Here is a 27,873-nt window from a genome sequence, read left to right as displayed (position 1 = left end):
TAGTATTCCAAAAGAACAGCAGGTGGCATCCAAGAATATACTGTATAAATGGCTTCAAAGAAGCAACTTCCTTCCAGGCTCAGAGGAGAATATCCTTAAGGAAAGAAGCAGCTGGTTGCAAGAGAGACTTTTACTTTTAGGTTGCACACACAGGTGAGTAGAGGGCCATGGGGGGATCAGGAGATTTTGCAACTTGAACTAGGAGGTATCTCATAGTTTCTTTTCTGGAACCTATTTTAGTCTTGTAGGAGTTTTCAAACTGCCTTTTTGTTATGAGAAAGACCCAGAGTTCCTTTGTTAAGGAGGAAAGGATTCTGGCCTGAAAAACTTTCTTGCACAGCAAATGCCTGACAGATTTTTTGAACATAGCTTTTCTTGTCGCAGTATCTGCAACCTGCCTGCACCTTCTTGCTTCCAGAGAAGATCCAGAATAACACCTTCTTTTAAAACTGTTCTGTCTGTCCCTGAAGGGAAACAACTGTGTTGTAATGTGTGGTCTGTGTCTTTAACTCCTGAGTTAACTGACTTTGGCATGCCTGGATTGTTTTAACCATCTCCTTACTTGTAGCTGCTCTCTCCCCACTCCTGGTCTGACTCAATGATCAGTTCAGGCAAAGTACACAAGAAAGGATTGCTAGCTTGTTTTTGAGAGCTTTGACTAGAACAAAACAAAGGAACTCTTTATGCAGCTCAGAATGATTTTATACTATCCTGAATTTTGATCCGATTCAACAAGACAACTGGACACTTGTCTTGTTCAGTTTCAAAAGGGGCAGAAGTGACAGTGGTGGATTTTTGATAGTTAACCAAAACGGTAGGTATCCTGGCAAAACAACTTTACATGCTTAGAAAGAATTATTATTATTATTACTGGGGATCCTTTCTTGTTTACCAATCTCTATCCTCCCTCCATTGTAGCTGAGTCCTATATGCATTTATTCAGAAGTACCATATATACTCAACTATAAGTTGATCGATCGCCTGTATAAGTTGAGGGCAGGTTTAGGGGCCAAAATGATAGATTTTTATATTAACTGTGGATAAGTCAAGAGTAAGACGTAGGGTCATGTAAAATGGATCTAAAAGATGAAGCAAGGGAAAACAATGCCAAAGAACCTACAAAATTGCAGGAGTCATACTTGTTTGTGTTCACCCTGAAGGATAGATGAATGAGAGGATAGAGAAAAGTTAGTGTTTCCAGGAAGATTACAGTCTTGCGTTTCACCAGGAGATGGTTTCTATTTTTATACATTGACCCATGGATAAGTCGAGTCAGATTTTTTGGGTCAATTTTTTGACTAAAATTTCTAGACTTATACATGAGTGTATACATTAGCTCCTGCTGGACTCAATAAGACCTATTTCTAAGACTATCTGGCATACCAGTTAAAGTGGTCTCAAACCAGGTTATTTCTGCAGTGTGGATGCAGCCAATGTACATATGAGTGACATTCTTTAACTGTAGCCATGTGCGCCATTAACTTATGTCAATAGGACTTTCTGCTTGTTAGAGTTGTTTAGAATGCGACTGATATCTTTGCTGGATGACTAGTGAAGGAAGAGATTCCGAGTGCATCTACACTGGAAATAATGGCGTTTGACACAACTTTAAGTGCTGTGGCTCCATCCTATGGAATCTTGGGATTTGTAGTTTTATAAGACCTCTGCTAAAGAGTGCTGGTGACTCACAAAACTGCAAATCCCACGATTTTGTATGATAGAAGCATGGCAGTTAAAATGCATTATTTCTACAGTATTGACTGGTGATTCCCAAACTTTGATCCTTTAGGTGTTTTGGAATTCAACTCCCAGAAGCCCCAGCCACCTTGTCCAGCAGTCAGGAATTCTGGGAGCTGAATTACAAAACACCTGGAGGGCCAAAGATTGGGAATCACTGGTCTATAGTGTAGAAATAATGCAGTTTGACACCATTTTAACTGCCATGTTTCTATCCTACAGAATCATGGGATTTGCATTAGACCCACCCTCACTCCCCCTTGTACAGTCTGTAGGCATGGTTACTTGGACATAAATCCCATAATCCCTAGAAAAGGGCAGACTTTAGCAACTAAATACCTCTATGAAGCCAATCTTGCTTTGGTCTGCTTTAGAAACATGTGATTGTGTTATTTTGACACTGTGGTGATAAGCACGCCTTTCTCTGGGGAGCTTACATTTATGCGGCACTTTGTTCTTCATTCAAGATTGTGCTCCCTTTGTCCCCATTTCATTGATCTGGCAGATCCCTGACCTTGTTGAACAGATTTGGAGTATGTATCATGGAGTGCAATAATCCGTTTTGCTAGCAGTCTGTTACAGCAATAATAAAAGGTACAACCCCTTGGCAGTGTATATTATTGTGATACAGGTATTATAACAGTCATTTTTGTGATACTGCTGTGTCATGCTGACCTGCACTTACTGGCTTCAGAAAAGGACAGTGCCCTGTGAAATGGATTCATGTTGTTCAAAAATCAAATAGAAAGAAATGTTAATTAATCAATCGTTAAACAATGGCAATTTGCCAGGCATTTAAGCATTCCATAACAGATGCCAAGAATTGTGTTCTAATGGCTGATAACAGCTTTTTTTTATTAAACAAAAGTATAGGATTTAAAAACTTTATTCCTGTACTTACCCACCTGAGAATAATCCCCACTCTATTTGTTGAGACTTATTTCTGAACAGATATGCATAAGGTGGTGCTGCCAAGTTTCGATTCTTTGGGAGGAGTCTTGAAACTGGAATTGCAATGGTGATGATTCTTAACATTGTTTTTTAAAAATGTGGTGAAAAGGGGAACCTAACTAGAGAGAAAAGGTGCATGTTATGACCACATCCTGTATTGTTACTCTCTTTGTAAACTGCTAACTGTTTCTAATGCCAGTTTTATCTCTATGGGAAGGATTCCTTTCAGCCTCTTTTGATCTGCAGCATTGAATGGCAAGCGAGAGGAATCGCCTGGGCACATTTGCCTTTCTGTGGGTGGGGTGGGTATTAAGAGGTGTGTTGGCTTGCAGCTCTAACCGCTCCTGAGCAAACTAGGTGGGGATCGTGGGACATGGCATCCCACCAATTTAAAAGATTGCCAAGTTGAGGAAGATTGATCCTGAAGCCTATCGCACTCTTTTTCCCCTCCGTTCTGGGAACTGGAAGGGAGCATCGGGGCCATGCGCAACCTGGAAAAAACGGATTTTATCACACAGCAAATCATTCTCAAAAGGGCCCAGTTCCCCCAGCGCCAAGCCATCTCTGTTCAGTGCCGAGACACGTGTTTGGCTCTGACATAAAAGTTCCAGCTAGGTAAATGCACTGGGAACTTTGCAACAGGACTTAAGGGATTTCTTTCTATTATTTTTCTCCAGCACTGAGTTTGACACTACTTTGATTATCATGGCTCTATTCTGTGGAATCCAGAGATTTGTAGTTTGTTATGGCATCAGACCTCTTTGACAATGAAAAGTAAACATTGCATAAAACTAAAAATGCCAGAATTCCATAGCATTGAGTCAAAGAAGTTAAAGCAGAATCAATCTGTATTAATTCTGAAGTGCAGATGCAGCCTGGGATTTGCTAACTTAGGCTGTGCTGTCAGTACCCTGTTTCATGAATCTCTGGAAGCCTGCTTCCCTCAGAGAGTACTCTCCCAGTCATGAAGCCTGAATGTCAAAGGGTAAGGCTGGCAGTCAAAAAGGAATATAAACTCTGCTAATTGGCTATATTTCAGAGTAAGGGACTGGAAGAACCACCTCTGAGTAATCCTTGCCTGAGAAAATGGTATGAAATTAATAGCGTCGCCATAAGTGGACAGGAGACTTGAAGAAAAACACACACACAACTGCAAGGGAGATGTCTGTCCCTTGTTGAGGAAGATGACTAAGAAAATTAACATGAGTCTTTCTGCGGATGCCATGTGTTTTCTTTTCTAATCCTGAAAACACAACCTTTCCCCCAGAATTCCTCCATTCTGTTGGAAGAATTATAGTATATATTCCTGCAGAAGGCTAGATATTTTAGTCAAAAAGTTGACTGAAAAAAACTAAGTTGACTTACCATGAGTCAGTGTAAGTACTGTACTGTACTTTTAACTCTTATTTTTTAAAGATGAAACCATTGCCTGATGAAAGGCAAGAGTGTAATCTGTCCTGGAAGCACTGATCCCCTTCTCTCTCTCATCCATCCAGCCTTTTCGGGAAAGCACAAACATTTATGCCTGTTGGAATTTTGTAAGTTCTTTGGCACTATTTTCCTGTGCTTCATCTTTTAGATCCTTTGTTACATGCCTCTAGGTTTGAACCTTGACTTAGCCATGAGTCATATCCACATCTATAATTTGAGCCCCAAAATCTTTCCACAATTTATACATGAGGTCGATTTATAGTTGGGTATATATGGTACAAACTTGCTGAGCAGTTTATAATATAATATTGGTTGATGTCGTTTAATCATTTAGGCAGTGGAAGATGGTGCGTGCAAAAACATGGATCCTGAAGAAACACTTTGAGGGGTTTCCTAAGCAAAGCGATTTTGAACTAAAAGTGGCTGAATTACCACCACTGAAAGATGGAGGTAAGAAGAATGTGTCTTGGGTTTTGTACTCCAAATGTTTGTGAGAATGAGCCAAACAGGTGAGTCCAGTGACTAGGTTTTGCCCCATCAATTTAGAAAGCTCCTCTGTGGTGATATCTTTGAGAAATTTCATTGTCTAGGAAAAAAATGTCAGTTGATAGCATTTGAACCTGTTTCTTCCTGAGAAACTCAGTGTGTTTTCCTATTCAGTAAACAGGTCTAGAGTTGTTGCTTAATCCTTTGAAAAGCATTTGAACAAAGATTTTTTATAGATCAGTTTTTATTTTTTATTTTATTATTAAGTCTTTATTAAATTATTTTAACATATATACAATGTTGCATATGCCCTATTCCCTACTCCCCCTACCGTATGGCTTTATAGAGTTTAGAATCAATACTGTTTACAATTAATACCTAACATTCAATATGTGGGATTTAATTACATTATTGACTTCATTGTACTACTCTGTATTCCCTTTAACTTTCTCAAGCAGGAATTCCCAACCCAAATTCCAAGCTTCTACTTTCCTTTCTCCAGTATACTTTAATCTTCTATCTATAATAATATCAAACAAAGATTTGACAAACAGTAGCCAATACAATGGGGTGTTGAAAAGGACCCATAGATTTGGGTGTGTCTGAAGTGCCACATATGGAACAGGCAGCAACAGTTAATGACATGCCTGAATCAGATCAGAAATTCAGTGAATAAACATTCCCTGGGTACTTGACTTGTGACACACTTAATAATAAAAGATGGCTATCACTGATAGACAGGGTGGTGTAGTAGTTTGAGCATGGGACTGTGACTCTGAAAACCAACTCACTGCTGAGCTATGAAAACTTTGGGCTGTCTGAGAAAGCTGCCAAGACTGTTGATAACATCTCACACAGCCTAGCAGAGCTTCATAATGAAAGCAAAAGGTCTTTGCAAATACAAGAACCAAAGTACAGTGTCAAAGTACCAATTCAGTGTCCAATAGAGAAAGGTCAGGCAATCCTTGGGTCCAGGGTTCCAGAAAGGCAGGCTTAGCCAGGCAGTCCAGAGGTCAAAGGTTCCAGAGAGTCCAAGTCAGTCAGTAATCCAAAAGCCACAAAGTCCAAGGGAGTCAGAGAAATGTGCTTTCTCCAGGAAGTTCAGAATCCTGTACTTGCTTATATTACCCAATTCCCAATCACATGTGCTTCCCAATTGCTGCACGTTTCTCATGAAGCCTCCTGGACTGGCAGAGGTGCACCCTTTCAGACCTTTGCTGACTAAAGATAGGTATCTCAGCATCCTGCTCATCCATATTTTCTGTGCCTGGAATCTCTGCCAGTGGGAGGCTTGAGCTGGCAGAGCAGAGCTAGGACCCAGCTCAGCTTCAGGTTCCACCTCCACCTGGGGCTCAAACTCATCCTCCTCATCCTCAGCCTGGCTGAGCATGGCATGGGCAAGTCACACACTCAGCCTCAGAGAAAACCGAAGGCAAAACCCCCTATTGAATAAATCTTTCCAAGAAAATTCCATAATAGGTTCACTTTTGGTCACCATAAGTAAAAAAAACAACTTGAAGGCATACATCAGCAACAATAACAAGGCTAACTGGCTTGGCTTTTCTTTGGACCTGAACAAACGGGCCTATAGCGTGCCCTCGTCACATGGTAGGGGTTAGCCAAGGGTGCACTGCCCATATGTGCCTCACCCCTAGCACGTGATGAGAGCATCAAAATGGCGGCGCCCTGTACACACGGGCGCTGTCATTTTGACGTGACACGCTTAATGTCCGTACGTTGTGCCCCCTTGTGACATTGTGATGTCACAAGGGTGCTGCAGAAAGAACCCGCTTTTTGGTTTGTCCGCTGTGGCTTCCTCACGCGGCAAAACAAGGCACCGGCAGACCACCCTTTTTGGGGGGTCTGTACCCCGCCTTTGTTTCCATTAAAATTTCAGTCTTTTAGGAGGCCCTTACTTCAGTGCATTCAGATATTTAAGTTTATCACACAGCCCCTGGGGACGTGATGGGGGCGGAATGAGAGGGAGCGGGATGGGAACAGAATAGCACAAGGGACGTATTTTACCGTATGCCAGAATGCCACCAATGCCGCCGAACATTCCCATTCCATTCCAGATCTGTCCTGGAGGAGGTGATATTCAGGAACTGTTCAGAGGCGTGTCCGGCGGTATCGGCTGCATTCCGGAGTGCAGTAAAATGCTTCCCTTGCCCCATTCTGTTCCCATCCTGCTCCCTTTCGTTCCACCCCCATCATGTCCCTGGGGCTGTGCAATAAACTTAATTGACTGTCTGAGTTTCAGAGCAGTTGTAGACATAGAATCTTTGCATGTTGGATGTGCTCTTTCAGGTTTTGGTTGAACCTGGAAAAGAACTTTTGGACACTACATCTCCCTAAATCCTCCACCTAACATGGCCGTTCTTGGAGAAGTCACCCCAAAATAGTATCTTTCTAAAGCCCTGGTTTTCAATATCTGCATTTTAGAAGTGAAAAGTTAGCAAAGTAAAAGAAACAAAAAGAAGAAAAAGAAAAAGAGGTAACCTTTTTCTAGACTTGCTGGGAAAAATTCTGTGGATTTGTTAATTTGCCCCTTTTCAAATCTCTCATCATAACAAAATATACTAATTCTCCACTACCACCACAGCACTCAAATAATTGGTTCATAGAACTACTTCACACATCAACTATTCTAAGGGTGCTTACCAATGATTTTTTTATGATCATACAGGCCATGTTACATTCTTGGAATTACAGTGCACCCGCATTATACGCTGAAAGCAGCATCGGAAGAAGCAGCGCTGTGCACCGGAAGGAACACTGGCATGCACGCCTGTGGTGCACATGCACCGCCGCACCACCACGAGCATGAGCCCCATTACTTGTAATGGGGCTGAAGCATACACACAGTTTCTTTTACGTGGGGGGAGGGTCCAGAACGGATCCCCCGCGTAAAAGAAGGGTGCACTTTATATGGAGGGAGAGGCAGATCAGATAACTATCACCTTCTACTTGTGATCCTGCTGTTTTTGCCCTCCACATACTTTTTTCTTTTTCAGTAACACATACAAAAATCTGATCATGGAGGAAAAGATGGAAAAAGTGCATAGTGCCCTTTCATTGGTAACTAAACACCCTAAGAGAAAATAAACAGTGCCCTTACACAATAATAAATGCTTACAGTAAGTACTTAAATTAAAATGAATAAACTATGTAATTTACATGTAAAACAGTACATTTGTTGTTTTTTGTGGGCTTTCGGGCTATGTTGCCATGTTCTGGAAGAAATGATTCCTGACATTTCACCTGCATCTGTGGCTGGCATCTTCATTTGCATTTGGTTTTCACTGGTCCTCACACTAACAACTGGTGTGTTACTAAATGGCTAAAATTTTACAGCCTGACTAGAGATTGAATTCCAATTTTTTGCCAAACTTGGAATGCAATCCTATCAAAGTTACTTGAAACAGTCTCTGAAGTGCACAATGATGGGAGGAAACATTTTATTTATGTATGTATTCAGTTTATACCCTGCTTTTCTTCCAGCAAGGGATCCAAGGTGCCTTACAAAATTTTAAAACAGAAATAGGTTGAAATGTTACATTACAAAAGTTTTTAAAAAAGAAAACGATTATACTATTAAAAGCAGATAGTTCAAACAGTTTAACATAAATTTAAAATATAAATAAAACATACAAGATAAAAACATACCATGCCATTACCAACACTATTTCACCATAAGATTTTAAAAAACCAAATCAAAGGCTTGCCTAAACAAGAAGATCTTAACTAATGGAAAGAGTGCAGGAAGGCAGCTAACCAGACCACCCATGGAAGGCAGTACCATTTTTGGCATGGTTTGGAAATGATCAGAAGGGGGGGTTGACATCTTTTCTCATGAGTGTGTGCACATGTGCACCAAACCAATGCACTCTCTTGCCCCACATGGCTATTTTTAAAATTAAAATAAAAGACAGATCATGCAATAGATCTCCAAGGTACAGGAGTTTGAGCTTTGTTTTGTCTTCTTTGTTTCAGAGGTGCTGCTTGAAGCTGTATTCCTCAGTGTTGATCCCTACCTGAGGTATTAACCTTTTTAAATTAAATATCCTTTGAAATAACACATTCTAAGCTGAGACCTCTGCATGATGATGTCCGTCTTCTTGTAATGGCTTAATATTTGTCTTCTCATTGACAACGTCTTCCGTAAGGGAGTTACAGGAAATTGGTAGGCAATTCCACATATCCAGGCTGTTTTAAGCCCAAGGAATAACTTTTTTCAGTCAAGATGTGAATGAGAAGCTGACTTCCAGTTTATTTCATTATTGAAAGAAGGCCTCTCTTGCGCCTGAAGCAGCCCAAGGAAGCTGAACATAGAATAGTGAAATTATCACAGGATCTGTAGAAAGAAAGACCTCCTCTTAGAAAGATTAAACAGGGGCTCACTAGTCAAAAAAAGAAATCTGGGGTCATAGCAGGAGTAGGCATAGTCCTGCAAGGTTCCCTAAGAGGTCAGTGAAAATCCCAGTCCTCAGGTGTTGCCCAACTCTGTTTCAGCTTTATTTTATTTAGTTAGTTAGTGATTGTACTATCCAGCCTTTTCCCCCAAAATAGGATCCAAGGCAGCTATTGAACAGTTCTAACCATAGCTGTAATTTGGAAACTGCAGTCAAGAGAGATTGATCTGGGCTGGGGCAGCAATGGGGTTTGGGGGCAATTTAGATTTCCAGGAGAGACTGGCAGTTTGTAAGAGGAAAATACTCTGAAGGTCAGAATTACAGTTATGTTAGGGTGTATGTACACTAGAAATAATGCAATTTGATACTACTATAAGTGCTGTACCTCCATCCAATGGAATCCTGGAATCTGTAGTTTTACAAGGGCTTTAGCATTCTCTTCCAAAGAATGCTCACAAAACTACAAATCCCAGGATTCTGTAGGATGGAGCCATGGCAGTTAAAGTGGTGTCAAACTACATTATTTCTACAGTGTAAATGTATCCTTAATATGTAGTTTGGTCCTTATGAAGAATTCAAATGCTACGAGAGCAGTGCCTTATAGAAAAATAATAATAAGAAGACATAGACATTGTAACTGCGCATGCTGTCCAGGATGCATGTGCTTTTAATCCTCCAAGGGTTAAGCTGCTATTAGTATTCAGTTCCATTTTTGTCTAGTCCTGGTTCCTACTGCCAACTTGCAGGCCACTTATTTGTAACCACACATGCGATTACCAAGTCCTCATCTGCATACCCTTTACAGATTTTAATTATCTCTCAGGCCATTAAAATTCATCTGAGTGATTTTTCCATTCTTGAGCTGTGGTTAATTGCACAAAAAAGACTATTATTCTGGTCAGCTAGCAGTTATGAGGCATGTAGCATAGCATGAAATCAGAAAGTAAAGTGTATGAAAACATGTATCAACCCAAGTGTTTATTGTTAGCATGATGCGCCAACATAAAACAAATATAATAGTGAAAGGCAGATTCTAAGATGTACTCCAGTATAAAATAGTCTTGGATTTAATACAAACTAAGTTAGTTGACCTAAAATTCCACGGGAAACAATTGGACAAATTAACCATGGTTTTACTTATTTACAATTGGAATCAATGAGGCTTCAGTTTAACTAAATTAGTCTGTGTCCCCACTGTTGTACAGGCATTTTCTTGATTTTCTTTGTTTTTATTTTCAGACCATACAGTAAGATTAAAATGAAGGAAGGGGACAAAGTTATTGGCTCTCAAGTTGCAAAGTAAGATTTTCTTTGATTCTTTTCCTGTCTTCTCAAGTGCTCCACCTTCATTTTGTATGTGGGGAATTAGGATTTGACTGGGAAAATTATCCTTAGAGGTTAATTGTATGGCTAAAACAAAGGTTACATTTCCCAGGTATATGTGAGCATACCAGGGAGTGAACTTGGGACTTTCTGGGTGCAAAGCATGGACTTTACCACTGAGCACAGTGACTCTAGCAGTATAATGAGAATTTTCTGTCCTAGTACCAAGAGCATTATGTAGCATGTTGATAACTCAGTACAGGAACCTCTGCAGTAATTTAAAGAAGAGTACCAATAGCAATAACAAGTACAGTTCTATATCGCTTATCAGTGCACTTTGCACTCCCTAAGCGGTTTACAAAGTGTAAGCTAATTGCCCCCAATAATCTGGGTACTCATTTTAGCGACCTCCTCAGAAGGATGCAAGCCTGGGTCGAGCTTCAGCCCTTTTGCGTTTGTGAGTGATTGGCTGCAGTACAGGCATTTAACCACTGCGCCACCAGGGCTGAGTAATGGCTTATAGAATCATCAAATTGGAAGAGACCACAAAGGCCATCCAGTCCAGATCCTGCTAGGCATTATTGTGCTCCTGTATTTATCAAGCCTGCTGCTTTCATTTTGCAATAGTATCTTTGTTGGCTTATGTGTGCCTGCTTTTTTCTTTTCTGGGTTTACAGGGTTCTGGAAAGCAAGAATCCCTCATATCCAGTGGGGTCATACATTGTTGCTCAGTCAGGCTGGACGACACATTTCATTTCTGATGGCAAAGATCTATCATTAATGCCTCCCAGCTGGCCAAAAAATCTTTCCAGATCTCTGGCTCTTGGAACAGTTGGCATGCCAGGGTGAGTGTGCTTCATTGTGTTATGATAAAAATGTATAGTTTCCAGAGTCTCCTAGTTAATATAGCGACTGGGATTTGTAGTTTTAGAAAATAACTTATCCATGCATTGGATGTACTTAATATACATGGCTTTCAGAACTTGTAGAATTGATTTTTAGAAGTAAGTAGATACCTTTACAGAGCAAAACCTGGCAACTTATTATAGTAATTATTTCCCACTCTCAAAGTAGCTCATTACTATTTTGTTGTTTAAAAGAAGCAATACCAATTAGTTTTAGTAACTGCCCTGCAGTGTAAAACACTCCTAAGAAGTAAGAACACAGCCCTGTAACTATAGATGTAACTATAACAGCTGTATTGAAAAAGTGAAGTTATTCCTTGCTAGGAATGGAAATAATATTTATAATTCATTCCTGTATTGAAAAACAGGTTTACCAACAGTCAGGAATAATAGACTAGTGAGAATTCTGTGCAAGTTTCTTGCAGTATTCAAACATCTCAAAGTGTTGCAGAGGAATTATTCTGTAGAGAAAAACACATGGTCATTGTTATTAATTTTTTTTGCATAAAAACTGTTTCTCGTGCAGGAATCCTATTTTCTGAACAAAAAACAAAAAAAAAAATTTCTTTAGCAGAATAATTCCTCTGCAGCATCTTGGTATGTTTGACTATGAGAAGAATACTGTGGAGGAATATTTGTTTTCTCCTCCAATGGGGAGAAATCTAGTGTAGGTATTGTGAGGATGAAATAGTTGATAATTTACTGTCCTTATCCCTTTTTATTTTATAGATGTAATATAACTTAGAGCCTTATTGCATGAGAAAAGAAAGCCAAAACGGAGCGGGAAAGTGGTGGCTTTCTCCATGTCTCTCTACATGCCATCATAACACTTCTCTTCCCAAGGGAGATGGTCATAAAAGTATGCCTTTTGTCAAACAGATTTTCCAGTATGACAAAAGGCACACTTTTATGAACGTTTCTTTCTGGAAGAGAACGGAAGTAGAGCATTTGGAGAGGCACAGAGAAAGTTAGTCTCCTGCTCCATTTCAGCTTTCTTTTCTCATGCAATAAGGCTCCATCTTAGGCTCCATCTACATTGCAAAATTAATGCAGTTTGAAACCACTTTAACCACCACAGCTCAGTGCTATGGAATTCTGGGTCTGTAGTTTTGTGAGATATTTAGCCTTCTCTGTCAGAGCGCATTCCAGCACATGGAGCCATGACAGTTACAGTAGTTGCAAACTGCATTAATTCTGTGGAGTGACAGAAGGCTTAGTTATGTGTTTGGGGGGAGGCACCCATGCGCCTGCTCAGATCATGAGTCATTTCTGTTTATGTTTTAGTTATGACAAAAAGGAATAAATTACCAGTAACTTGTTGTTTGTGGCTAGTTACTTCCATGCTCTGGTAGCTTCTTCCTCTTTGGACCCTGCCATATGGCCCTTAACCTGGATATTTGGGTGGAGCCAGTTGCAGGCAACCCACCGTTCCCAGCAGTACTCCAGGTTTACGGGGGATCTTCAAACAAAAAAACCTTTAACTTAGGCTCAGGGGAGAACAAAGTAAGACAGGCCTGAAAAATTCTTGAATTAGCATTTCAGGGAGTTGAGCCAAATTTGGTGATAAATTGGCTTTCTCTTTGGGAAATGAGGACAATTTTTATGGGAAGACACACTTTATAATTCTTGGCTCATACTCAAGGAATTAAAAAACCCACATATTTGTACAATTTGGTCTCTTTTATTTCATCCATAACTGATTAAGAGTCGTCATGTATTCCACCATTACATCAACAAACAGTTGGGCTTGTCTCTCTCATATGTATTTAAAGGAATATGGTTTAATCATTACTGCATAGGGCTAAACTTAACAGTGGCTTTCCTCTTGCATTGGGAGATGTATGTTTGGCATGTAACTACATCTCCCCAGTTCTCCCTGCAATGCCAGCCTTTTAAGCAATGCATCTCCACCCAAACACAGCAATTTCCATGTCACTGAAGAGCTAAGAGATTAGTAGAGACATGTCTAGCTGTTTTCTTGTAGCTGGACATGTTACAAAAGGCAGCTTGGGAGACCCCTGCAAATTGGAGGTCTTTAAGCAGAGGCTGGAAGGCCATCTGTCAGGGATGCTTTGATTGAGAGTTCCTGCATGGCAGGGGGTTGGACTGGATGGCCCTTGTGGTCTCTTCCAACTCTACGATTCTATGATTCTATGAAATTATGTCCTTGTAGCACTTCCAGCTACAGAAGAATAGCTGAATGTTTCTCTGCTGCTTCTCCAGTGATGCAGAAATGGCCATATTGGGAGTGATACATGACTTAAAAGATGGGTTTGGAGGGGTTTGATGCTTGTGTGGTCTTGGTGAATAATTCCAACCTTGGCAATGATCACAAAAGTGGGCTGTGATAGCATAAGTTGGGACTTGCACTCTTATAAGTCACTAACAGAATGCCAGCTGATGTTTCCTTTGCTTGGTTGACAATGCTGCTGGTTTTGTTTTAGTATTTTTTCTTGTTTTTCTTTTTTGGTTGTATTGATTTTGTGTTACTGTTTATAATTGTAAATAAATTTTTAAAATGAAACAAACCCCCTCCCCTCTGTTTAAGAGATACATGAAATGGTAGAGCGCCAGTGGCAAAAAGGGGAGAAAAGATAAGCTGTGTAAAAAAGGCTCTTCAGGTGGGTGCGAAAGCTGCATATCAAAATTCCCCCTCCTGTGTAGAAGCAGAGCTGCTCAGCTGTCTTGTGTCTTTGCCCATTTTGATCTGATCAGTAGTGGTTCACTCTCCTTCCAAATAATGTCATTTGGACATGTATACCAAACACATATTTAGTGGCATCTACACTGCAGAATTAATGGTTTGACACTGCTTTAACTACCATGGCTCAATGCTATAGATTTCTGTCAGAGGGCAAACTACAGATCCCAGGATTCCATAGGATGCGGAGGCAGTTAAAACGGTGTCAGACTGTATTATTTATGCAGTGTGGCAGCAACTTTAACCTGTCAGAAATTTTTTAATGAACAAATGGTTGCCTTTTTATTTTTCACAGGCTTACTGCCTACTTTGCCTTGTCTGAGATTTGCCGCCTGAAACCAGGAGAGATCATCATGATAAATGCAGCAGCTGGTGCTGTGGGCACTGTAGCAGGGCAGCTTGCTAAACTAAAGGTAAGTGGTTGCAAAAGCATGTGGACTAGGACTGAGGAACATTTCTAGGTGTTTTTGGCTATAGATCCCACAATTGTTTATCATTGACTATGCTGAGTCGGTCTTATCAGAGTTATAGTCCAAAATCTGTAGAGAGTACCATTTTGTGTACTTGATCTAATAATTAAAAGCTATCAAATTGAGATAACATTGATTTTAAAACAGTTGGAAAGCATTTAAAGCATAGCAATTAGATACATGTACAGCAATCCCTGTTAAAAGACCCTTCCTTGCCACCAAGTTAATGGGCAAAAGTGTGTCTAAAATAGAACTTTGCCTGCTGATGGAAGGTGACCAGAGATTGGACTGGCATCCTATGGAAGAGAATTCCACAGTCTGGGAGTAACCACCGAGAAGGCTCTTGCCTGTGATGTTGGTGAAACTGACAGAAAGCCTTCCCCGAGAGATCTCAGAAACCTAGGCAAATTCACACGGGGAAAGAGATTCTTCCAGATATCATGAACCAACACTTTTGTAGGGCTTTTGAGGTCATAATTAGCACTTTGAACTGTGCCCAGAGACAGACTGGTGGCCAGTGAAGCTGTTGTTATTCAGGAGGTATATGCTCTCAGTCACAAACCTCAGTCAATGGGGGCTGTTTCAAGGAGTGTGCTATTGCACCTGGAGCTTGGCAGGTAGTCTTCTGCACCCATCTACTCCTTTATCCTGTGGTATATCTTTCCACCTGAAATGTTGGCGCATATGATGACTCAGAGAATTAGAGGGGAAGGTTCATCCCATCTTAACACAATACAGCGCTCAACACTAGCTTTTGACACCACATGTAACCTTGAGTGTGAACTTGCTCAGTCAGGAGATCCAAGAAGCTAAGTACTCTGATAATGAATGAGTGTAAGAAGAGTACTTAGGTTTCTTAGTGGCATGTAAGGTAGTTTTCTTTGATTTTGTAAGATTGCTTCCTATTAAAGTGCCAGGAGCCTGATGAGACACAAATATGTTATATTTTCCTTTTATTCTGATCTGGCAGGGTTGCAAAGTGGTTGGCTGTGCGGGTTCTGAAGAGAAAGTGGCCTTCCTAAAAAAACTTGGCTTTGATGAAGTCTTCAACTATAAGACAGTGGGGTCCCTGGCAGAGGCCCTGAAGAAAGCTTCCCCAGAGGGCTATGACTGCTACTTTGATAATGTAAGTTCAGACTGAGCAGTGCTCTGTGCTGCCCTTGAGATGGATCATAAAACAGACTCACCTTTTTGAGAGTCATTGGGTTGACTTTGGCAGGGCAAAGACTTTGCTCTGACAAAGGGAAGCTGCTACAGTCCTTGGTAGTGGAGGAACCTGAGGGTATCCCAGCATAATGCAACAGAAGCTTTGATGTGGACAGAAAAGATTTCTACAGTAGATCAGCAAAGATTTTTTACTCTGTTACTTAACACTGGAAACAACAAAATTACTTGTGTGACCATGTTAAACTCCACATCCATTCATTTTATCTTCTGAGCAGCTGATTCTTGTGATTTCTTGGATCTGCTCTTCTTTAGTGCACTTCTTAGAAGAAGAAGAAGAAGAAGCTAGGACATGGTTTGTGATGTGGTCCTATAGGTTGCAGGGCATATTTTCGCCTCTAAATTGAAGAACAATTTTTTAACATTAGTGTAAAAGTGCCATTTCATTGATGGCACTACAGCAGTATAACCCTTAAATTTAAAATACACTACTAAGTAGAAAGGTGAAGAAGAGAAGGGAATATAATTGTTCCAATCTCTTTTAAAATGAAAAAGAAGCCCACTCAGGAGAGGGAATAAATCTCACAACTGGTGCTGGGAATGGCCAGAAAATAGTCCAGGAGAAGAGAAACCCCTCCCCATACTCACTTACTGGACAGCAAGGGCTGTGATCAATGGGGGTGTCTTCCTCTGTCACTTGGGAAGCAGTTGCCTGCTCTCCCCACCTCTTCCAATGAGCTATGATAGGCAGAAGCAGGGCTCCTGTTGCAGTTCTTCCTTGTGCACCGGAGATTACTCACATGGTTGTGGGGAGGAAATATCAATCAGCTCCTTCCAGAGCAACAGGAGAACAGACCCCCCCCCCCCAATCAATTGCAGTGAGGTTTGAGGGACTTTCACAAAGGGATCCTGGATACAAAACAGTCACAGATGTTCATTCATAACTTCCCATGTGGATTTGGCCAATATTCTTAAAAAGAAAACTATAACAGCAAATACTGCAACTACCTGATCCTTTAGTCCTTTCTGGAGAAGTCTGGATTTACTTAGGCTTGCAATCCTGTGACCCCGGGAGGGTGTCCTGGAGGATCTCCCCCTGCCACAAGGTCTGATCTTGAAACCCTCCTCCTAGCTCCCATAAAAGCTTCCATATTGCATATTTCCTTGAAACGGGAGTTCAGACTTTGGGAGGGGTTAAAGTGAAGTGAATTGAGAATATGGAGAGATCCAAGGAGCATTGTCCTGCATACTAGAGTCCTGTGGAACATTACACTGGTGTAACTCCTGATCTGATATCTCCTTACATGAATGCTTTCTGTTTGCCTGCTTTGCACTGATCTGCCTTAAAGGCTGTTTTGCATAGGGACCAGGCTTTTTCCCTTTCCCTCCCTTGAATGAAAATGAAGGCGAACATTTCTGCACTAGAATGGCACTGGTGTCTCAGGTGTGGTGGTGGAACTACATATATTGAACAGCATCTCAAGATGTGGTCACACCACAGAAATAAGGCAGTTTGACACTACTCTGTCATGATTCTATTCTATAGAATCCTGGGATCTGCAGTTTGGTGAGGCACCAGAGTGCTCTGACAGATCCAGCTCAATACATCATCAAACTACATAACACTGGATTCCACAGAATAGTCATGACAGTGAAAGTGGTGTCAAATTGCTTTATTTCTGTATTGTGGCTACATACTCACCCATGAGATGTAAAACTTTTCACGACGTTTCCCTGTAAATCAGTGGTTCCCAACCTGTGGGTCGGGACCCCTTTGGGGGTTGAATGACCCTTTCATGGGGGTCGCCTAAGACCATTGGAAAACACCTATTTAATTACAGTTATGAAGTAGCAATGAAAATAATTTCATGGGTTTGGGTCACCACAACATGAGGACCTGTATTAAGGGGTCACAGCATTAGGAAGGTTGAGAACCACTGCTGTAAATGATGAGAATGGGTGTAAAAAGAAGAATTCTGTGTTGTTGCCCAGCACTTTTTTGAGAACACTTAGCAAAGATTTGTGTGTGTGTGCGCTCGTGCGTGCACGCTATGAATCTCATTTTTGATACAACCATCCATCTGGTTTGTAATTTAATCAAAGCATGACTAGAACTGCATTGGAGGAAGCAGAGTATATAACAGGAGCGGGCAACTTCTGTGGGATGAGAGGGGGGTACTTTCCAGTTGGCCAGGTGTTCATGTGGAGTTTGTCTTCTCACTGTTTTCAACAGATGTTCAAATACAACACGTCCAGGTAGTGTGGCCCAGTGGTGTCAATCAAAATAATTAACAATGGATTTTGTCTTTTTTTAAACCTACGTATGTAAATGTGCCCTACCAGTCTCATTTCATCTGGAGCCATTTGCTGCTTCCCTGCTGGGATCCTAGCTCCACATCTGACTGGTGTTTCCTCCAGCCTCATAGCAGCTGTGCTGGATAATCCGTATTACTAGCTGTCCCCAAGGGTCCAGACATCCATTCCTCTCCTCTGACCCTCTCACCTCTCCATCCTTCTCATACACTCCGGTCTCCCCTTTTGACCTCTCCATGTCTATTAAGAATTTAACTGAGTCAAAGCAGCTGATTGAAACCACTGGTATGACTGAGCTCTTACAATGAAAAGTACATAGACAACATATAATAGGTTACTTTTTTATTTTAATCATTTTTTACTATAAATCTCAATATAGGTGGGTATCCCTTATCCAGAATTCCGAAAGCCAAAATACTCCAAAATCCAAAATTGTCCACATGGGTGGTTGAGATAGTGACACCTTTGCTTTTCTGATGGTTTAGTGTACACACACTTTCTTTCATATACAGAATTTTTAAAAATATTGTGTGTAAAATTAGCTTTCAGGTATGTTTATAAGGTGTATCTGAAACATAAATGTATTTTATGTTTTGACTTGGGTCCCATCTCCATGATACCTTATTATGTATATTCAAATATTCCAAAAAAAAAAAAAACAAAACCCTGAAACCTAAAACCCTTCTCATCCCAAGCATCTTACATAAGAATGACTGAACCTGTATCAACAAATACAATTTCCCCACATTCACACTTTATTGATTAGTATCTGAATGTGTTAATTCTCTTTATTAACAAATCAAATGCCACCACTCATTAGTAATGAGAATTCCTTGACTCATACTTGATTACTATTAAAATTATATTTAAATGGCAGTGGCAAACCTCCTCTGAACAAATCGTGCCAGGAAAACCCATATAAGGGTCACTGTAAGTCAGAAATGACTTGAAGGCACATAACCACAACAACAAAGCTTAAAATGTACTTACTGATAGCAGGTTAGAAACTATGATATTTACTGTCTCATTGACTATAATACATTTAGTAACTATTTATGTTTGACTGAAGTCTAGCGGTTGTCTTTGTCTACTCAGGTGGGAGGAGCGTTTTCTACCGTTGTTCTGAACCAGATGAGAAAATTTGGGAGAATAGCTGTGTGTGGCATGATCTCATTGTACAATGACAAGGAACCCCAGCAAGGTAAAGGAAAAAAAACACCCCAAAACTCAGTTCCTTTTTGTTTTTTTCCATCAAACCTCTTGAAAAGAGAGAAAACTGATAGAACTGCTGGATCACCCCGACCAGGCTTGACTGTAACTAGTAAAAATTGAGGAGCGAGGGATGGAGACCAATTCTGGAATTTGGTTTGAGTGACATGAGTGAAATTTGGTGGGAGACTGCATAGTCAGTGAACACTTTTCATGTCAGCTACCTTTTAAAAACACTCATAGAAATGTCCTAGAACAGTGTCTCATGGTGGGCTAATACTGCTATTGAAGCTCCTAGGTATTTCTTCTAAGGTAATCTCATTACTGGCTTCAATGGATGTATGCCAGGGCAAAAGAAAAGAACTGGCTAATGGGTATCAGTAGCTTCATTGATTCTCTTCCTTCTCTTGGCTGGTTTTGATATCTGCAGAGAGGCACTTGCCACTGCTTACTCACTTATATATAAATTACCCCTTAGTATTAACTCCTATTCCCATAGTAGGGGGAGGACTTCATTATTTGTTCCCTTTCAGCATTTTCCTCAGTTTCTTTTACAGTGAAATGGCGCTGCATTTTTATTCCAAAATAACATGAAAACAGTAATTAGCAGCCATCTCTGTCAGAATAGGAATTGATTTTTGGCCTGATTTGTACTGATAGTCATCTATTGACTCCATTGCTGACCAAATAGGTCTGCTCTAGTTGGACCAAAAGGATTCAAGCTTAAACAATATTTGAGAAGCTCTCCTTCAGTAATACAGTTGTCTCTTCACCTTCTCTGGTTTCTGTTTTTCAGATTTGATGATTTGATTAATATACAATATTCTCTGTAGGAATTTCTGGGTCCTCCAACATGATCAACTTGTAGCAGAAATTGACCTGGTAGGTCACACTGGAAGACCTAGAAGTTCCTAGAGAAGTATTCTGGCAGGTTAAAAAAAATGCGCTTGTGATTTATATTTATTTATATTAATGTTTTTTCCACTTTTGTGGGTGTGAAGTTTGTCTCTAACCCCTGTTAATGTAGATTGTATTGCCATATTCAAGAGATGCTGAAGTTGCAGGAGGAGTCTTTCAAGTGAAAACACAATCCTTAAAATTTAAAATAGCAGCATGCCTGCCTATAATGTGGAGGTTGACATTGCAGTTGTATTGAAGGACATGACAAATGAGAAAGTGCCACAAATCAGACCTATAAAAGCACAAAAGAAATGCCACCATTCAGCTACAATGGCAGGGTTCTGTGAGTGAACACATTGTTGCCAGAAAATGCAGAAATTCATTCCTCAAGTGTGCAATGTTGTACTTCAAAAAAGAAATTTCCAAAGGCTGATCTACATTGCAGAAACAATCCAGTTTGACACCACTTTAAGTGCCATGGCTGAATGCTATGGAATTTTGGGAATTGTAATTTTGTGAGATATTTAGCCTTCTCTGTCAGAGAGCTCTGGTGCCACAACAAACTAGAATTCTATAGTGTTGAGCCATGGCCCCAGCTCTGGAAGCAACTCAAATATCTTTGACAGAGAGGGATGGAAAGAATATTTGAAAATATGAAAAAAATGTTCAAAAAAGCATGCTTCTTGAAAAACTCCAACAAGAAGAATCTTGGACTAAAGAAAACCTTGGCGGGTTACAGACGGGCAAAAAGGGGTGTGTTCATGACGTCATGAAGGTGTAGCCTTCAGACGGCCCTTACCTGAATGCCGTCATGAACACGCCGCCCGCACGCCCCAAGCGGCATTAAAAAGGTGCCGCTTTTCCCCGCTTCTTTTCTATATAATGCGCAACTGCACATCTCCGTCTATAAGCTGCTGCACTGGTACACCAGAATTGTTACGCCGCTAATTTAAGTTGCCCATTTAAAAGCTCCGCTTAACAGGTCAAAAAGGATTTTACACAAAATTTGAATTTGGTTATTTCTGTAGTTATGGAGAGTATCACATGCAGCACCATCATTGCCCAAACATCATCAAAATGGGGTGGAAGCGTCACAGTGTGATCATGCCTGGCACTCCTAAACTGAAACAGAAGCGTTATTGTCATGGAATCATCAGGGAAGCAGCCCTTTTCTTATTAACGGATTAATCCGTTAATAATAAGAAAAGAGCTTCTCCACTGACGATTCCATGATGATAACGTTTCTGTTTCCGTGACGCTTCCGCCCCATTTTGATGATGTTTGGGTGACATTCCAGACCATGTGTGATAAACTCCTATGTGTATCACCACAACCACGTGCAAATTCTGCGCAGAATAAGTCCAGAATTGTGAATACTCTTTGCTGTGCTGTTTTTGATGGCCTTTTTCCTGCAGCAGGAAAAAAAAGCTATATAAAATTGCAAAATCAAGGTTTGCTTTTTGGAGTTATATATTTTTTATTATTTTCAATCTGTGGATCCATGGATTAAAAATTGGCGGATATGGAGGGCTGACTGTAATACAGTTTCACACCACAAGAAGTCAGTATTGAGACTGAAGAGAGATGCCTTCACTTTGTAAAGCATTTCAGCTTTTGGGAATTTTCCAGCGGAAGCACAGTTGAGCAATTCACTCTTAACTTGATATTCCTTTACCTCAGGCTGTTTGAGCAACACACCGAGAGACTTATTAACTGCCACTACCCTCATAATTCCTAAATACTTTCTACAATCTGTGGAGTTGTTGGTGACCTGTTGGCTCTTTCACTGTTCATTTTCTACAATATATTTCATGCTGTAGCTAATTTTATTTACCATAGATTTGGGATGATCAGATTGTTTAAAACATGGGACTTGTGCTCTTTAAGAGAGTGTGATATCATAGAAAGAGCATTGGAGATGGAAATCTGTGTTGAGAAAAACTCACCAATGGTGGAGCTGCAGTAGAATTAGGGAAGAGATCATGTCTTAGGACTTTATCACACAGGGAATATCGGGGGTTTAAACAGTGAAAATCACATGAAAATCATGCAATCGTGATTAACAATTTCACACACATTGTGATTAAAAGAGCTACTATCCCAGGAATAAACAGGAAATAAACAGCAACAAATCATTCACAGGATTCCCCCGTTGCTGTTTATTGCCTGTTTATTCCCGGGATAATGGCACTTTAATCATGCATTGTGTGAAAATGTTAATCGTAATTGTGCGATTTTCACTGTTTAAACCCCCAATTTTCCCCATGTGATAAAATCCTTAGCCTAGCCTGCTTCACATCACTTATTCTCAGGATGGGCAAAGTTTTGTTGTGTAAAGAGAAGAAAATGATCATCTGCCCTGAGTCGTTAAATTGATTCAGGGAAGGAATTTTGAATGTCCTTTAGAAATAGCTGTAAAGAAATGGCATAGTTCCTGTGAAAGATTTGTTATTCCTGTTCCCTCCTTTTCCCCATTGCTACCACCGCTGCCCCTTCAAGGAGATGACAATTTTGTTAGATTGGGTTTTTGTGGGGGGGGGGGGGGGGGTTGGACATAGCAAAATGCACAAGAGTATAGCCCCTTGCACACCATTAAAAAAATAAAAAACCCACAGTACATACATGGGAGCAGATGTGGGACTGCATGGACAAACCATTTTGCTTCCATGGGTAGAAAGTTCCAGAATTTGTTGTCCAGTCTACGTCATGCTCAGGTGGTACATGAAGAAGATAGGGCTCCTGTACTTTTAAAATATATATATATTGTTAGGAGCCAGTATGGAGTAGTGGTTTGAGTGCTGGACTTATGGCTGTTATCACGTGGTGGTGCTTACCATTGCTAAAATGTCGGTAAAACATTTCTGAAGCGTTCCTGAAGCACAAAGGTGTGATAGCTGGTCACACTTCTAAATCATCATTGAGGCATCCTGTATCTCTCCCGTCCTCAAAGCGTTTGCGGAGCAGCTATTTCTTTGCTAACAGGAACATAGCTGTTTTATTCTTCCCCACCCAGAATAAAAGTATAGCAGAAGAAGTTGGCAGTGCAAACATGGACGTGATACACACACACACATACGTGAACTAAGTATGAACACAGTATGGAAGCATTTCTGGATTTTATAGGAAAAGGGTGGAATTATTACCTGATCACAGTTAATTAGAGCCTAAATTACTTATGCAAGAGAAAGTATTGTTGCCTCTGTCTGTAACAAAAAAATTAGAGGATGGTTGAAAGTAGGAAGGATCCATGTGTGACCAACAAGAAAGAGGTAGGCCATTGGGTTGGAAGATCCACAATACAAGGTTGCAGTTAACCCAACTTCAGGGCACATCCAAACTGACTGAAAAGTCCCAGATTTTGTTCCTGTTCTTTTTTATTTTATACTGGGGGCTGGAGCAGATTGGCCAGGAAAGCACAGGTCGAGCCCATGCTTTCCTGGCCCTGGTGTTCACACAGCTTTGTTCCTGGATCAGCATGGGGTAGCTATTCATACACTTGTCCCCGCACTTATCTGGGACCTGTGCGCCTTTCTTTACCATAACAGCCGATGATTCATGTGAGAAGCCCCCCAGTTGCCACATCTAATGCAAAAACAGGGTGCCTAGCTGTACCAATGTGGCCAGCCGACCTGTTTCCGTCTCAGACACAGACTCAAAAACATCTTCTCAGATGGATTTTCAGCTGTTAAGGTAAGGAAAACCAGTGGAGGTATAAACAGCATGGTTTTGCAGTGGAATTTCAAGAAAACTGCAAAACTATGTCTTTTTAAATCCTGGGATAAAGGATATTTACCATGAGATTGGACTGAATCCTCCAGATCTGTGTCTAAACAAGCAGGATTGGGCCTGAACCTGCCCCAGATATTTGGGTCTGTGTCATCTAAACCAGACAGTACGAGGGAAGCTCGGCCAATTTGGTGTGTGTAGACAATCCCTGGCTTAAAATAAACTGAACTAGGGAGCTGGTATAAAAGGTCTCTGATCATATCAGGAGCTGACAGAAAATATTATGGGATAAACAAAATGTGTATGGATCTCCAAAAGAAAATCAGAAAAACGGGAACAAAGCCTTGGGACTTTCTGGTCTTTTTAAAAACAGTCTGGATGTGTCCTGACTGAATCAAATATGGGTACTAGTTTTTAAAAGGGGTAGTTTTGCATACAGAAACAAATGACGCTTGAACAAGCTTGCTTTGCCAGAATGTGACACAGCAACAGCAAGAAGCCATCATACAAGGTCATTGGAGGTTGAATTTCACTGATGCTGTCTACTCTTCCCTTACAGGACCTTACATCCAGTGGCCAATCCTCATGAACCAACTGTGTATGGAAGGTTTCCTGGTCCAACGCTGGGAAAACAGGAAGGAGGAAGGTCTGAACGCTTTGTTGAAACTGGTGGTAGAGGTAAGTGGATTGGCTCCTGTCAGTTGGATGAAGTTTACACTGATCACTCAAATGTCAATCACGCATGCAAAATGGGAGAGGATCAGAAGGCAATAAACAGGGTTTAGGAAGTACAATGAACTTTAGTTTATTTTTGGTGTTTTCTTGCTTCTCAAAGCTAGGGTTGAGGAACTTTTGGTCCTCCAGGTTATTTTGGATTTCATTATCCAGAAACTCCAGTCAGTATGGCCAAGAGCAATGAATTGTGGAAGCTGAAGCTCAGAACATCTGAAGGACCACCCATGATCAGTCTATAGTAGCTGCTGGTTAAGATTTTGTTTGTAATACTTACATTCTGCTGTTAGGAAACCTGACACACATACACACCCCACCCCTGTGCTGTATATGGGGATTTGTAGTTTCATTTCTGAAGTCAGGCATGCTTTAAGAGAATCACAATGACCTTTGAAACACCTGGAAGCTTTCTCATGGGAAGGGCATTTTGACTCGAAAACCTGAATAAAGGACCCAGGAAATACCAAGATAAAGGTTAAATGGGTTTGCTGATCACTCCACTCTGTCCTGCCCCCACCGGCTTTCCGCATATCCTCCTGCACTGGAGACAAAGTTGAAGATTATGGGCCCAAGTAGACAGGCCAAAATAAAGCTGCTTCAGGTCACTTTAAAGATATGCTGTTTAAATGACACATGCATCTTAAGAGGCCAGAAGCTGCATCAAAGCTGTGCTCCGGTCCTTAAGACTGGAGTGTGGCTTTGGTGTGGCTTCCAGCCTCTTGGGACACGTATCATTTAAACAGCATACCTCCAAAGTGACCTCAAGCAGCTTTATTTTGGCCTGTCTGTTTGGGCCCTATATCTCCAACCTAATCCCCTGCCAAATTCTCAGCCAATTTCCCTATCCCTATATTTTGGGGTCCTACATCCACTCATTATTTTGTTAATCTGCAGTTAAGTCCATGTACCCCAATTGGCCTTTTTGTCAATTCTGTGAGAAAGCACTGAAACTCTTTGGAGTTCAGGTGAGAATGTTAAGTGCTCCTCAAGACTAGTGTACCAGATATAAATATTAGCCCCAGCTTTATCAGCTCCACCACATGTGTGCAGACTGCCTCTTCCACTCTCTGTTTTGCCCTGAGACGCTGTCTGAGGCACACCCATCGATTCCCTTTCAGAACTGGTAAATACCACCCCCTCTACATCCTTAAGCCTCTACTGTCTAATTTCCACACCTTTATTTTGGTTAGCCATATATGGCATTTCTGCATGAATTGCTATTGTGTATTCAGTTGCACTTTTGCATATTTCTGAATGAAAACCTTTTTTCACCAAACTTGGAGTCCTCCCACAGTTAGTACTGGCATACATAGGTGAACACGGTCCTGTAGTTACCCAACCTCTCACAAACCTTGAATTAAGCAATTCCCCCAACATTTAAGGAGATGCTGACACAGTTGGTGGGGACCCCAAGTGCCCCCTACCTTTTTGGGTAACACTAGCAGAAAGATGAAGGCACACAACAACAGCAGCTTTCCTGACTATTTCAGCCTTCGTTGAAATAGTCATTTAAAGCAAAAGAAAGAGTCCCATGGTACTTTAAAGAGTAATGGTGCCATGAGGCTATTTATTTATTTGTAACAGGTTAGCATGGCTTACATTTGCTGATCTTTTAAACCTGACTTTGGTTCTTAGATTTTAAAAAGAAAAAACTCAATTCACAAAAGCCATTTTTTCATTCTTTTCTCTCTTTTTTTTAAACAGGGAAAACTAAAGTGTCCTGAACACATCACTGAAGGATTTGACAACATGCCAGCAGCATTCATGGGAATGCTGAAAGGAGAAAACACTGGGAAGGCAATAGTAAAAGCTTAACTGTCTCATACTCCTTCCTCCAAAAAAGTCAGCATGATACATGCCTGACCGCACCTTCTCTAATTGCAGACAGCCTTCTTGCCAGAAACGCATTCATGAATACACAAGTCACCTGTTAGTTAAAAAAATCAGAGTATAATTTGATGGTGGTAAAAACCTGATGAAAACAGGTTTCTCACATGATTTCCAAGGACCAAACTAGATGTGAAAGAAGCAGATACATGGCTTTAAAAACTATTTGATGTAACTATGCAGTAGCCCCATTTTAATAAAAGGCAAGTAGTGAACATAGAGTTCTTACTTACATTTTTCTCCTAGCCTAGAGGTAGAAATCAGGCAGGCCCACCTTTCTGTTTTTAGTTCCCTTAAAGTGCAATTCCTTTGCAGTCCTTCATACCAGAAGAATTGCGCCACCTTTGAAACATGGGCTGCAATGTGCTGGTGGGTGTAAGTCTGCCAGCGTACTTATGGGAGGTTTCTCCTTCTGCCCGCTTGCATCATTTGGAATAGAGCAATGGGTAAGGGAAGGTGTCCAGTTCAGCTGTTTTCCTTGCCACTGATCAGCAATGACAGTGTGCCCAGACTTGTTCCACATGCTCTTGAGCATAGAGAGGGAAAGGAACAGCTGCTCACCCCAGCATAAGGGTCTTTCACCTTACTGTTACAAGACATTGATTCCACTTTAACTGCCACAGCTGCATCCTTTGAAATCCTGGCGTTTGTCATTTGGTGAGGCACTAGAACTCTATGGCTAAGAATTCCTAATACCCTTCCCTAAACTGCACATCCCAAGAAATGTTGCCATGACGGCTAAAGTGAAATAATAGCCCTGTGGCTGTGCAGTGTAAAAAGGCCCTAAGACAAAAAGGGAGCGAACTATTTTAAACTGGCCTAAAGGAGGCAATGTATTTTAAGATGTATCTTACTAAAATAATTGTAATTTTATCTATTCTATTTTACAAAATTGATCTTAATCTTGAGAAACCTCCAAAATAGACTCCTGAAAGCATGTCAGTCTTTACAAAACGTTAACCTGCCTCAATATATTTTAGTATGTGTATGACAGAAGGTATCAGGCAGGGCCACCATAATGCCAAACATTCAGATATTAATTGGAAAGATGAAATTCGGAGCATTCCTGTTTATTTTTTTGGCAGTGGAGGGAGGGGGAATCTGGGTTTTTGTGATGGACAGCCTATGCAGCATGTGTCACCAACCAATCACAACTTTCAGAATGTGGGAGGAGGGACTGAAAAGGAAAAATAAAAGGAAAGGATTGGCCATCAGTTTGGGAGCTTGGGCTGTTAAGGAGGTGGGCTGGTAGTAGTGTCTGAGATGAAAGTCCAAGGAGAGTTAAAGTCGATACAAATTGCAGCACTGAAATAAGTAGCCAGTGAGTAGTGATGCTTTGAAATGGCATTCATTAAATAAAACATTTGGTGTTTTGTTGTCGATCGCCATCTAAGCGTTTATGTGAAATGATTGTGAGAATATTAGAAGTCTTCTGCACAAGCCCCATTCTTGCAGGAGTTGCGCAGTTGATAAAATGGTAACAACTGCTTGTAGAACAGCCATTGCTGCACCTGTTTCAGTTTTCA

At 40.8% G+C, this 27,873-nt stretch overlaps 1 protein-coding gene across 3 annotated transcripts; it reads left to right on the top strand.

The window, feature by feature from the left end:
• On the top strand, positions 1 to 26,562 carry LOC121921620 (prostaglandin reductase 1-like). Of its 3 annotated transcripts, none has more exons than XM_042449947.1 (10): positions 1 to 153; positions 4,454 to 4,569; positions 8,599 to 8,644; positions 10,257 to 10,316; positions 11,018 to 11,185; positions 14,242 to 14,359; positions 15,387 to 15,542; positions 18,989 to 19,094; positions 24,288 to 24,406; positions 26,165 to 26,562. In XM_042449947.1, the coding sequence occupies exons 2-10, from the start codon at positions 4,464 to 4,466 to the stop codon at positions 26,273 to 26,275; spliced, it is 990 nt and encodes a 329-aa protein (XP_042305881.1). In that variant the 5' UTR covers positions 1 to 153; positions 4,454 to 4,463; the 3' UTR covers positions 26,276 to 26,562. The 3 variants fall into 3 exon arrangements, with proteins under 3 accessions (XP_042305881.1, XP_042305882.1, XP_042305883.1); XM_042449948.1 differs by lacking the exon at positions 1 to 153 and adding an exon at positions 587 to 814; XM_042449949.1 differs by lacking the exon at positions 1 to 153 and adding an exon at positions 2,313 to 2,331.
• Positions 26,563 to 27,873: the final 1,311 nt, after the last annotated feature.

This window comes from Sceloporus undulatus, chromosome 2 (genome assembly GCF_019175285.1).
Source record: "Sceloporus undulatus isolate JIND9_A2432 ecotype Alabama chromosome 2, SceUnd_v1.1, whole genome shotgun sequence".
In the NCBI taxonomy this organism is placed as follows: domain Eukaryota; kingdom Metazoa; phylum Chordata; class Lepidosauria; order Squamata; family Phrynosomatidae; genus Sceloporus; species Sceloporus undulatus.
Note: the sequence above shows the minus strand (reverse complement) of the source record. Positions and strands in the feature narration are given on the sequence as shown.

Bases quoted from the DNA above. Each gene is read 5' to 3' on its own strand.
- LOC121921620 (XM_042449947.1), top strand. From the start codon at position 4,464: ATGGTGCGTGCAAAAACATGGATCCTGAAGAAACACTTTGAGGGGTTT. The intron at 4,570-8,598 runs GTAAGAAGAATG...TCTTTGTTTCAG, and splicing joins ACCACCACTGAAAGATGGAG to AGGTGCTGCTTGAAGCTGTA. The intron at 11,186-14,241 runs GTGAGTGTGCTT...TATTTTTCACAG, and splicing joins GGAACAGTTGGCATGCCAGG to GCTTACTGCCTACTTTGCCT.